The following is a 13,491-nucleotide window of genomic DNA, read 5'->3' on the forward strand; positions in this document are numbered from 1 at the left end:
TAAAGGATGATTCAAAGCTTTGAAAGCAGCGAAATATCTATAAAATAATTCATGGGCATATTGAGGTGAAACGTCTGAGAACGCGCAACAGCACTTAAAAGTTAAAGAGTGCTATTTTAACTTCCTAGCTCAAGCTCTTTTGCATGCTGCTTTGAACTGCCGCTCTAGCAAAAATCTGTAGTCAGGCACTATTTTCAATCTGTTTCCAGGTAAGATTCTTTGGTCCAGGGCCGACGTCAGCACCCTGCAAACGCGGTCAAATGCCGGGGCCCTGGGCTGCCTGGGGCCCACTCGCTGTGGTAGGAGTGGCGTACCGCTAATTGCGGCAGGCCACACCACCGCTACTCAGGGGGGCCCAGTGTCCGCGCTGTCACCGACCTCTTCCTCTGCCGAAGGATCTCAGTTTCAATGGTATCAGCATTGCAGTTGCCATTACAATTGAAAGCAATGATGAGATGGAGCGGCACACTCCCTCTCTCATCATTCTCCCGCTGTGTCTGTCGTCTCTCTGACAGCTCAGCAGCGGAGCGCGATGACGTCAACACTGTGCGCCTGCAGTGAGGTCAGAGCAACAGCAGTGGATGCGCTGAGGAGACTGGAGCAGCGGGGGAATGAAGAAAAGTGAGTATCTATTCAATCACTGTGGCCAGACAACAATGGGGGTGCATTCAATGATATGGGGGCTATATACTACATGAAGGTGCCTAATGCTATCTGGGTCTGCACTGTGCTATATGAAAGCTGTATATTACATGAAGGTGCCTAATGCTATCTGGGTCTGCATTGTGCTATATGCGGGCTGTATACTACATGAGGATGCCTATTGCTATCTGGGTCTGCATTGTGCTATAGTCCGGCTGTATACTACATGAAGGTGCTTAATACTATCTGGGTATGCATTATGTTATCTGGGTCTGGATTGTGCTATATGGGGGCTGTATACTACATGAGGAAGCCTAATGCTATCTGGGTCTGCATTGTGCTATATGCGGGCTGTATACTACATAAAGGTGCCTAATGCTATCTGGGTCTGCACTGTGCTATATGGGGGCTGTATACTACATGAGGGTGCCTAATGCTATATGGGTCTGCATTGTGCTATATGGGGGCTGCTTAATGTTATATGGGGGTTGCATAGTGCCATATGGGGGTTGCATAGTGCCATATGGGGGCTGCATAGTGCCATATGGGGGCTGCATAATACTACATGGGGGCTACATAATACTATATGGAGGACTATGGGGGCTTCAAAACACTATATGAAGGAATATGGGGGCTGCATACTACTTTACCCCCAGAGTTGTATGTCCCCCCCCACCCCAGAGCTGTATACCCCCAGAGCTGCATGTCACCCCCCACCTCAGAGCTGTTGGTCACCCCCACCCCAGAGTCACTGCCCCCCTCTAGAGCTGTATGCTCCCCTCTGGATCTGTATGCCCCCATTGCTGTATACCCCTTTCCTCAGTAATATGTATGCCCTCCAGTAATGTGTATGTCCCCAGCCTCGCTTGTGATGTATATACAGCAGTGTCAGTGTGCTCTATGTGCGGCCATGTTTGTTAGTGATGGCCACCAATCAGCGTGGCACAGACACATGCCCAGGAGGAGCTGGATGGAGATAAGCGGGGGAGGTGAATGAGGCTGTTGCCGGCTTCCCAATATTATAAATATCTCTAATGTGTCTGTATGTGCATGTAGGATGTGTATCTATGTATGTCAGTGTATATAACTGTGTCTAGATTTATGTCTATTTATATGTGTTTTTGAGAATTTCTCTTTAAATATGTATGTGTACGTATGCCTGTATGTGTATGGATCTGTGCATGTCTATGTGTGGATGGGGCCCACTGAGACTCTTTCGGCCAGGACCCACAAAAACCTGGAACCGGCCCTGCTCTGGTCCCTTCTCGCACACTCAGGCAGGGAGGGTGTGTTTATAAATATTGTTTGTACATGGATTTTTGCTGGAGCAGCAGTTCAAAGCAGCATTTAAAAGAGAATGAACTAGGAAGTTAAAACAGCATTTTCAGCATGGTGTTTAAGAGAGAAGGAAATAAAATAAGGTAATAAGTATATTCCAAAGAAACATTAATTTGCAAAGGCTTACCAGCATTGAAATAAAAAACAAAAAAATTAAACATTAGGTACTCTTTAATAAAGTGATTAGCTCACCCACTGTTAATTTGACTTTACGTACTCCCAAAAATCAACTGGCATTGCTCAAATGAATAGTTAACCATGTTATATATTGATGGAACTGGTAACTAACTGTAAGAGGGATGCCAAAAATTTCGTGGATGGGAGATATGTATCACAGAGGTGGTTATCCTGTGTGATGTAAGCCCAGAAGCAAGCTTCAGTATGTATAGCACTGAGAATGATAATAGGCCGTGACAGAGCCAGGTTTATGAGCAGTCAGAGAGATGGGTGGGACTGACTGCTCACATATCCCCACCCCAAGGTGTGGCATGCAGGAAATGAGAATGTCCAGGTGAATTCATTAGTGTCTATGCGTGGAAGTAAGAAGAAGATCTCCTGTGTTCATCATTATGCTATACAGTACCCTAAGACAGTACCATTGAGGAATTCCTCTGTTAAAAGTATAGCCAAAAAATTGGTCCAAATCTTTTCCCAAGCCGGACTGCCAAAAGAGATCCGGACAGACCAAGGAACCCCATTTATGTCGAAAGTCATAGGAGAATTATGCAAAGTCCTGCAGATCACTCAACAAAGGACCTCAGTATACCAGCCGCAGATGGACGGTCTCGTGGAATAGTTTAATAAAACCTTGAAAACCATGCTGAAGAAGGTTGTAGAGAAGGATGGCCGAGACTGGGATTGTCTACTACCGTATCTGTTACTCTGCATCAGAGAAGTCTCACAGGCCTCTACGGGGTTTTCCCTGTTTGAGCTGTTGTGTGGCCAACACGCCCATAGTCTCCTGAATATAGCTAAAGACACCTGGGAAACTTAGATTACACCCTAGAGGAGCGTAATCAAGCATGTGGCCCAAATGCAAGAAAGGATTGCTGAAGTGATGCCCGCCGTGAGAGATAACCTCTTCCGGGCGCAAGAGGCCCAGTCAAGAATGTACAATCAGTCAGCAACGGTGAGCCAGTTCAGCTGTGGGATCAGGTACTAGTGCTGGTACACATTGTAGAGGAAATGTTTCTGGACAAATGGTAGGGCCCTTACGAAGTGGTTGAAATGTCACCAGACAGAGCGAAAGAAGTTCTACCAGGTGTACAACGTCAAATTGATCAAGCCATGTCGAGATAGGGAGCCTGTGGAAATTCAGTGTCTTTTGGCTAAGCTTGAAGTAGACATGGAAGATGTCATGGTGGCAGACACGCTTTCACATACTCAGAAGCAGCAGTGCCAAGAATTGCTCCATCGTAACAGAGACCTGTTACCAGGTTGTATTCAGATCATAGAGGAAGAAGTTCTCACGGAGCCTCATGTTTGGGTGAACTTGAAGCCTTATTGGATTACCGAAGCCACTGAGAGGTGATCACAAAAAAGGTGACATGGATGCTAAGCCTGGCAGTCATTGAAGAGTCTAAGAATGGCTGGTCCAGTGCCAACATCTTAGTGCCGAAAGCAGATAGAGATTGGCTTTTTTGCAATGACTATAGGAAGCTGAATGAGGTATCTACGTTTGATACGTATCCAATGCTCCATGTTGATGAACTGATTGAAAGGCTGTGGCCAGCCTAGGACATTACCACCCAGGACCTCACAAAAAGGTATTGGCAAATCCCAATGTCTAAAAGCGCTAAGTAGAAGACATCCTTCTCAATGCTAGATGGATGTTTCCAGTACACAAGGATGCAATTTGGGTTTCAAGGAGCTCTGACCAACTTCCAGAAAGCCATGGACAGGATCCTAACTTCCCACATCTGGATGACATTGTGATCTTCAGTCAGGATTTGGGAAGCCATCTAAGCAAGGTCCAGGAGATACTTGATGCTCTAAGGGTGGTGTAGTTTTTCGTAAATCCAAAGAAATGTGCCAGGGGGATGGAGGAGGCAAATCACTTGGGTTATGTCATACGCAGGGTCAAAATCAAGTCCCAAATAAATAAAGTTGGTGCAATCCAAAATTAACCACATCTACTCTAAGAAAAAAGTTGGAGCATTTCTGGGGATTGTGTGATACTACCGTTGGTTCATCCTCAACTTCACTATGATAGTCGTACCCCTGACCGTCCTCCTTAAGGGTACACAGTCTGGTATGACCAAGTGGTCTCCAGAAGCGAAGATAGCTTTCCAAGAAATTAGTTTAGCTGCATGTAAACTGTAGCGCCCCACGGGGCAGGTATATTTACCTACTCGTCGCCAGGCTGTCGACTGTCATTGTCACGAGCGGCCTAGCCCGGCTCCGTTGCCCTGAGGTGTACAGAAGATGGCAAGGGACAGATGATGGGGGTAGTGGTGAGAGATTTGTCGTAACGCCACCTGTAGTATGCGGCCAGGGAATGGGCTGCCGCTGCCGTTGCTGTCGTCCGGGGCAGATGTTGGTAGCAGCCAGGGATGGTATCTCTCTCCACAGATAGAGCAGGCCCCGGGGAGGATGGTGAGGGGAGTAGTGATGGCAACGGGGTGTGGCAGTACGGGTAATAAAGAGTCAGAGTCTATAGCTGCGGCTCCAGGTTGTTTACTAACTTTTCTACGATGCCGCTCATCCAGGTAATACTAGTCACTTGCTAGGATGGGCTCCGTGGAACCCGAATCCCTTTGAAGATCAGTCCGGTTTGGTGGGTTTCTCCTTGTAACGCCTGTCTGTGGATCCCCTGGCTTGAAGCTACGAGGGGACCCTGGATTTCATGAGATGTACTCTTGTCACTATTTTCAGGTGCTGCGGTTCCGATGTGGGGCCCGGCTTGAAGCGAGACCCTGGATCCTATATGGCACTGTGCTGTCGGGCACTGTGTGGTCAGGCAAGCTTGATACTGTCACCGTCCAGGCAGATTCTGGAAAACCAATGTGAAGTATGATCTTCCCTAGGGTCCTGCCGCCCTGCTTGGGGTCAGTTCCGAGGGGAGCAGATTCACTCTCCCCACGGCAACCGTGTGACCTTTCTCCTCCTTCCTGCTGGAGCACCTGTGAGGCACGTTTGCTCTGCTGCTCTCCTGCTGGAGAACTCTAACTGTTGTGTTGGCTCCTGACTCCCCCTACTGGCTGCACCTCCCTCCCCCCTCCCAGGTCCTAAGCTAGTGGGACTGGGGTCCCTGTTGAGAGCATCCTGTAAATGCCACTCTGTTGGCGACCCCTTTATTACCCTACCCTAGCCCAGTCCCCAGTGGGAACAGGTCAACCTGGTGTGTATTTGAGTGTGTAATGTGGTGAAACTGAAACCATGACAGACCTCCTCGGGAACCGTGTTTAGCATTACACCCAAATTTGGGTGCAATACTCTGTGGTGACTGAAGCCTCAGGGGCGCCACAAAACAACTTGTGTTGGTGGCACTGGACTTCAATAAGGAAGTTGTGGTCCAGGCGGAAGTGTCAACGGTCGGGTTAGGGGACATCTTGTCTCAGAAAGGGTACAGTAAAGAACACCCAGTAATGTACCTGAGCAGGAAACTGTCTTCTTGCGAGGTTAATTACTTCATCGTGGAGAAGGAGTATTTAACCATCAAGTGGGCAAGGAAAACTTTAAGATATTACTTATTAGGTAGGAAATCTAAAATTAGGGTCAGACCATGCTCTGCTGAGATGGATGTGTGAAAAGAAAGGGAATAATGCCTGATGTTTCCAGGACTTTAGCTTCCATGTAGAGCATAGACCTGGGACACTACATTGAAACTCTGACTGTTGTGAATACGTTTTCCAGTTTGGGTCTCCCTCTTGTGGTCAGTGCTGGTGATGCAGTTGATTTGTGGAATGAAATCCACACACCTGTAGAGGACTGGCAATCAGGGTCAGATTGGGACTATATAACTGAGTAGTTTTCTCTTGTTACTTGCCGGTGCTCAATGGTCTCCTGTGTGTGAAGGACATTCTGTAACCAGCCCTGCTCACTGCCAGAACTTCTCTCAGATAAGTGGTCTTTGTACCTCTGCTGTTTGTTTACCATTTTCTTGTTGTTTTTTTTCTGCTTTGATATTAATGCTTGATTCCTATTTTGTCTGTGTGGAGTTCTTGGTGGAATGGGATCATTCACTTCTGGGAGTGTCTGTATACTTAGCTCCATGACTCTGTAAGGTATTGTGTTTGTCATGCTTGGTATTAATTCAGTCCCTCATCTGTATTAGTGTTTTTGGATCCCAGTAACATTTGAGTGCTGATACAGTGGGGGAGAGGTTGTGTGACCTCAGGATTTTTCCATATCAGAAGTGCTGGTATTTATTGGGGTTTTTCTATGGTTGCAGACAGTGCTCCTTCCTATCCTTTCCTATAAAGATAGTTTGGGCCTCACCTTTACTGAATCTGTCTTTTCTAGCTTTGTATTGTGTTTTTCTATATCACTGTAGCCTTTACATGTGGGGGGGCTATCTATCTTTGGGGACTACTCCGAGGCAGATTAGCTTTCTTATATCTCCATCTGTGAGAATATTTAGATCTCCAGCTGTGTTGAGACGACTAGGTCATTGTAGGCTCGTCTCACAGCTACTGCTAGTTGTGTGTCAGGATTAGGTCTGCAATCAGTTAAGGTTCCAGCCACTCTGTTACCATTTGGGATTCATTATTTTTTGATCCTCCTCGGTCCCTGAATCATAACATCTGACGTTCTGTCAAGCATTCACTATCTAATGGAGGAAGGTGCCAACCCCCAAGCCTTTCGGCAGAATGGGGATATGTAAGGTGATTACTGGTCACATTGTGGATGGGAGATATGTATCACAGTGGAAGTTGTCTCCTTTGATTTAAGCTTGGAATTTTGCTCCAGTATGTATAGTACTGAGAGGGTTAATAGGGCGTGGCAAGGCTGTCAAAGAGATGAGTGACACTGGCTGCTCACATATTCCCACCATGGAGCATGGTATGTCATCATAAGAAAGTTCAGGTGAAATCATTAGGCTCTGTGTGTGGAAGTAAGAAGACCTCCTAGGTGAAGTCTCCATGCTTGGACTTGCATGCTGGTCCAATACTGAAGTTTTCCTGCCAAGAAAGGCTCTTCATTTTCCTTGTTTGTGGTTTGCTTTATGGAGTTTTTGTTTTGTTTTTTTTTATAAATTCTTTATTTAATGCTTTATGGAGTTTTTATGAAGCAGCCTGGACGTTTTACTTAAAGTCGCCTCCCGTGCCTACCTCAAATACCACCAAGCCATATCTGTACACGACATTTTGCGAGCTCTGGGTCATACATGGATGTCCTAAGTGGAGGACCACCTCAAGATGTCCACACACCCAAGTAAAAAGATTTTCATGGAACATTCTTTTTACTTAACAGTTTTAAACAGACCATTTTATGCTTTGTATCTTACCCATAGAAGCCATTACTGTAATATCTCTGCTGGTACAAGAATCTGGAACGCAAATCCCAATGACAAATTTTACTCCTTCCTTTAAAATGAGAAAAAGTAAAGTTAGGTTACCTAAAATTAAGAGGTACAGATAGAGCGGAGAGCAGTAATGGTCAGGGAAGTTTGACCAAAATAAATGAAAACCGTTAAATAAATGTTTTTGCTTATATCTTGTTTTGTAGATTGAGTAAAGGGAACCCGTCACCAGATTTGGTGACTATAAGCTGCAGCCACCACTAGTGGGCTCTTATATACAGTGTGGCGCCCCTGAATACATCAGGGTGCCACAGGGCACTGCATCCTTACCCAGGGTGCAGGGCTCACCACACGTGGTTCCAGGTACCCAAGAAACCGATGTCACTCCCATCTGCACCACAAAACCCAATCACCTCACATTAGTGACTGCAGACACACCAGGGGGGGTTGGACTAACTGGAACTGGGCCAGCCACTTAGGGGGAACTGAGAAGACTGTGAGAGGGAGGAAAGAGAGAAGAAAGTAGTTTCAAAAGAGAGAGGAGCTGGGAGAGTGAGCTCCTGGGGAGCTAGGGACACTGGTTGGGTCACAAGCGGTGATTAGCGGGCCTAGAGGAGTCGGGGACCGGTAGCAGGGACATTGGACAAGGGTGTGATGGACATAGTCTTGGAGGACTGTCGGTACCAGAAGGGCCCAACAGAACTGACCGGTACCGAGCACGACGGTGTGCAGGACCCTAGGTCAGGAGCCGATTCAACGTCCTGGCAATTCACCTAGTAGGGAGAGGGTCTTCAAGGACTTCCCTACGAGCTCAGAGGTTGAGGGCATCAGCACAGCGAGGGGGACAGGGGTGTTTCCAGACACAGTAACCCACTAAAGTCCCATGTGCCAGCCCTCAAGAGCACAGCTACACTACAAATAGTGAGCAGGGCCCCCAACAGCTTCAAGCCACGGGGACCACTAACGGACCACAAATTGTGCACGGAGGCAGGCTCCGGATCAATAAATGACATCGCTGGGACGGGGTACTTGGACGGACTCCCGGCAGCGACAGCTGTACACAGAGACTTTGGTTTAACTGCAGTGTGTGTGTCTCCTTTCTAAACCTCATCCAGCACCACGACTACCCACAGTGAGTACCCTAGTCCCCTACACCCTGTCCTCCCAAATCTATCTACCAACACCCTGAGTCCAGGGCCTTCCCTATCTGCAGAGGGACTGACACCTTGCTGCTTCCCACCATTTGCCCCAGTACTCCTTCCAGCAGCGGCGGTACTCCCATTACCACAACCCGCAGGTGGCGTCACGAACTAATCCCCTGTAAATACCCCCCTTTTTACGGATCAAAGTGTCCGCCAAGCCAGGTCCGGATCCTTCGAGCCACGACGATCCCGAATCCAAGCAGCGCAACTAACACCGGGGTGGTACAACTGCATTCTGATATGCTGTATATAAGAGCCCAGGCCGCTGTGTAGAAGGTAAAAATCACTTTATAATAATCACCTAAGGGTCGGTGCGGTGCAGATTGGTCGGATACGTGTCTCCATTTTCTGGTACCGGCGCCTCCTCTTTCAGCCATCTTTGTCCTCCTTCTTCTGAAGCCTGGGTGAATGACGCGTCCTGTGTCAGCCACACAAGCCGACACTGGGGTCCTGCGTAGGGGCACTTTGATCTGCCCTTGGCAGGACAGATCAATGTGTTGTAGCGCCTGCGCGGGACCTCAATGCCGGCTAGTGTGGATGACGTAGGATGCGTCATGCACCCTGGCTTCAGAAGAAAGAAGACCAAGATGGCCGAAAGAGGAGGCGCCGCACCAGGAGAACGGAGACACCCATTCAACCGGTCTGCACCTCACCGCACCACCCCTTAGGTGAGTATTATAGAGTGATTTTTATGTTCCTGGGCTCTTAAATAAAGCATATTAGAATGCTGTATATAAAAGAGTCCACTGGTGGTGGCCTCAGGTTATAGGGGCCAAATCTGGTGACAGGTTCCCTTTAATTGGTCAGCTGATGACCATATGGATTTGATATTTTTAAAGGCTATGTACACCTTCAAACAGATTTTTTTTAACAGTTAATTTGCTTCCCAAATGCAGTAAATCAACTTTTTAAATATCTTTTATTAAAAATGTTATACTATTTTTCAGGTGTAGCGTCTGTATGTCATTTAGCTATCCGAGTGATCTGCGAAAATGTTACTAATCCATCAGAGCTCCTTCTGAGTTTTGCCTCTGTTCTCACTCCCTTCCCACAGTATTAGGCCATGTGCTCACGTGACAACCTACCCTCGGATTTTGACGCGGAAAACCTGCGGATTTATCTGGATTTTCTAGATAAATCCGCAGGTTCTAGAAAGTACAGACACTCCCCATGTTATCCTATGGGATTTGTGCAGTACTGTATCTATGCTGCGGTATATGCGGCTGCGGAATATGTTGCGGATTTCCCGCAGCGGCACGAAACTGCATGTCAATTATTCCTGCGGAATTATCTGCGGAATTCCCACTTCTCCATTATGGAGATACAGGGCGGGAAATCCGCAGGAATTCTGCACAAAATCGGCACTGTTTCTGCAGGTTTACCACAACAACTCCGCAGAAATACCGCAGCAATGGATAGCTGCGGATTCCGGGGAGCAGCTCCGGTAAACCTGCAGACAGACCTTAGCCTAAAGCGGGCTTTACACGCTGCGACATCGCTAATGCGGAGTCGTTGGGGTCACGGAATTTGTGACGTACATCTGGCTGCATTAGCGATGCCGTTGCGTGTGACACCGATAAGCGATTTTGCATCGTTGCAAAAACGTGCAAAATCGCTAATCGGTGACACGGGGGTCCATTCTCAAAAATCGTTACTGCAGCAGTAACGAAGTTGTTCCTCGTTCCTGCGGCAGCACACATCGCTGCGTGTGACGCCGCAGGAACGAGGAAGCTCCCCTTACCTGCCTCCCGGCCGCTATGCGGAAGGAAGGAGGTGGGCGGGATGTTACGTCCCGCTCATCTCCGCCCCTCCGCTGCTATTGGGCGGCGGTTCAGTGACGCTTCAGTGACGTCGCTGTGACGCCGCACGGACCGCCCCCTTAGAAAGGAGGCGGTTCGCCCGTCACAGCGACGTCGCCGGACAGGTAAGTATGTGTGACGGCTGTTGTGCGACACGGGCAGCGATTTGCCCGTGTCGCGCAACAGATGGGGGCGGTTACCCACACTAGTGATATCGGGACCGATATCGCAGTGTGTAAAGTAGCCTTTAGGCTATATGCCCACGGGACAACGTACCCGCAGACTTTGACGCAGGTTTGTCCGCAGATTTACCGCAGCTGCTGCCCGGAATCCGCAGCTATCCATTGCTGCGGGATTCGAGCATTTTTGTTGCGGTAATCCTGCGAATCAAGTGTGGAAAGGCGGGACATTCGCTTCACGTCTGCAGCCTTGTGAGTTTTAGATGTTCTTATCATAGCATTTCTGTAGGCAAGGTGTTGATCCGTATCGAATTTATGATGCCCTACAATTTTTTAATTCACATTTTTTCTCTATCTTGTTCCGTTTTCGAGATAAAAATGCTAACTCCGTTGTTTTCCACCAGGTGGCGCTATAGGTGGTTTCATTGCGTAGCGCATGGCTACTTTATTATACCTAGACACCACTTCTATGCCTATAGCTGCTGCCGTTCTTAAGTTAATGGCAGTGGACAGGGTATGGGTGGACACACTGTATTTAAAAAGCTTTATTTTGAAGTGAAAGTTAGAACCTTTAGGCTATGTGCCCACGGGGACAGTGTCCTGCGGTTATATCCGCAAGACATTCCGCAGGTGCTCCCAGAAATCCGCAACAGAACTTTCTCTGTTTCAATGCTGCGGATATACAGCGGAATGTCGTGTGGATATGGTGCGGGCATTCTGCATTGCGGATACAGTACCATGGATTCGGCACTGCATCCTCAATGCAGAACAAGTGCTGCAGTGATCGGGGAGTTCATACTTACCTCCATCATGCAGCACCTCGCTTTCCGGCGGCCGGGTCACTGTCAGGCAGCGTCTGGTGCACTGTGCTGGAGGTGGGCGGGCCTGGACTAGCTCCGGCTGTCACATGACCGGAGCTCGTGCAGGCCCCGCCCACCTCTTCCTTCCTGTACCTGGCTGGATCCACCGCGCTGCTGCCGCTACACCGGACGGAGAAAGTGACTCGGGTCTCTATCAAGGCAAGTAAGTATATGGGACCCTGCGGAGAAATCCGCAACAATAATTGACATGCTGCAGATTTTTCCGCACGAAAATCCGCACGATTTCCACTGCGGAAAAATCCGCAGCGTGGGCACAGCATTTCCCAAATGCCATAGAAATGGCTGGGGAGTAGCTGAGCTGCAGATTTTTGGAAAATCCGCGGCTTTTCCACGAGAAATCTGCGGCAAAATCTGCGCATTTTCCGCAGCGTGGGCACATAGCCTTAAGGTTCTACTACCCCTTCTGTTCAAATGTGAAGACAGACACCTGCCGAAACCAGGTGATATGAAATGCAAAGTTTTAGGTTTGGAGTCATTTTGTCAAATTGAAGTCAGTGGCTCCATTAGGGACACAACTGGATTCAGTGTTTCGGGAATTCAGATAGAAGCCCCAAAAGGAGTCATGATAGGGGACCCAGATGTGGTGTGATCTCGTTATGACTGTACTAACTGGGTATTAAAAAAAAAAAAAAGAACAATGCCTTTTCATACAAAGTTTCATGAGCTAGTCAGACCTGTTCCACGTGCATCTTGCAGTATTCTCCTTCAAACGTCCTCCCAGGAGCTTGAACAGAAAGACATTCACTGTAAGATCCGAGTCGGTCCACGTTCCCATTGATTACACCACTTCCTTGCTTTCCTAAGGCATCATACACTATAAGACAAAACAAGATAGATCTCTGGTTAATTACAAGTTACCTTCATCATAAAAGATCAGAGTAAGTGAAATCAGCATTTAAAAGTGATGTTGACGGTTTTGTCAGCCTTATGGATCTAAGACATTACTTGGTCTTGTTTTGAGTGACACCAAGCGCGTTATGGTAATGTCGTGTAGTGTCATGTGAATTGTGTCCTGCGTCTTTTGTAAATATTGTTTTATGTGAACTGTGATGTATTGTGATGTGCTCCTGTGTAATGTACAGCAAGGTTATACGTATGTATCGCATAGCACTCGATTAAGAAGTTACCAGACTATAGGGTAAGAGATAGTTAAGCTGTGGGACAAGCCCATGGTGGGAAGGTTAGCTGATAGAGAAAGAGATGGTTAATTCTAGAAAATTTAGTGAACACCTAGTGTATGACAAAAACAGACGTATAGTCTGTAAGTCGCCGAGGCTGCATGCAGTGGGTGACTTGTGGCAAACGGTGGAAGGAGACCGAAACAGATAGCATGATCCCTTAGTGTTGACCGAGACACCGAGTGAGAACAGTGTTTAGGCTACAGACCAACACTCGAATGAAGCTGCCCAGACAATAGAAGTTGGAGGACAACACTTTAGCTGCCAGGCCCCTAACCGTGAAGGTACCAGGTTAATTCTGATGTGTGAACGAAGTCGGCTTACCCTGGTGAATTCTCCCCAAGCGTCTAAGAGCACAAGATTCTGCTTTGGCACTAGTGGCTATCTTTTACCCCCTCCTCTATGAAGAAAAGAGATGTGGATATGGCAGAGTCTGGGAGTATGGCCAAAGTTACAGGACCCCAGACCCCTCCTCAACGAGGAGAATAGACGTGGAGCCGCTGGAAGGCAAGGCGACCTTCATGAACTGGACTATAGTGATAGGCTGGATTGTGCTGGGACTGGCTAGTAAGATTGGAGACAACATATCGAGAACTGCAAAGGTGTCTAATTATGATTTGTACAACTAAAACTTGTTGGAAGATGTGCGCCTCTATCTGGTGTATAAAGTTTGTGAAGGTGAAATGTTAAGTAAAGAGCTGTGGTTTGAACTGAACTGGTGGCCTCCTTGTGGAAGTAAGTCATCTTTTGGTCGTGGCCAGCTAATGACAGCCAGGACCAGTCCTTTCATGTAGTGTGCCTGGATGTC

At 47.7% G+C, this 13,491-nt stretch overlaps 1 protein-coding gene across 1 annotated transcript in view; it reads right to left on the reverse strand.

Annotated features, from left to right (window-relative positions):
- The window catches only part of LOC142256921 (O-acyltransferase like protein-like), a 113,848-nt gene that overhangs the window by 66,030 nt on the left and 34,327 nt on the right, over positions 1 to 13,491 (reverse strand). The window contains exons 2-3 of the mRNA XM_075328951.1: positions 12,180 to 12,319; positions 7,430 to 7,508 (exon numbers count right to left, since the gene is read on the reverse strand). Coding sequence (XP_075185066.1) covers positions 7,430 to 7,508; positions 12,180 to 12,319 — 219 coding nt within the window. The remainder of the gene's footprint in view (positions 1 to 7,429; positions 7,509 to 12,179; positions 12,320 to 13,491) is intronic.

This window comes from Anomaloglossus baeobatrachus, chromosome 1 (assembly GCF_048569485.1).
Source record: "Anomaloglossus baeobatrachus isolate aAnoBae1 chromosome 1, aAnoBae1.hap1, whole genome shotgun sequence".
NCBI classification, from domain to species: Eukaryota; Metazoa; Chordata; class Amphibia; order Anura; family Aromobatidae; genus Anomaloglossus; species Anomaloglossus baeobatrachus.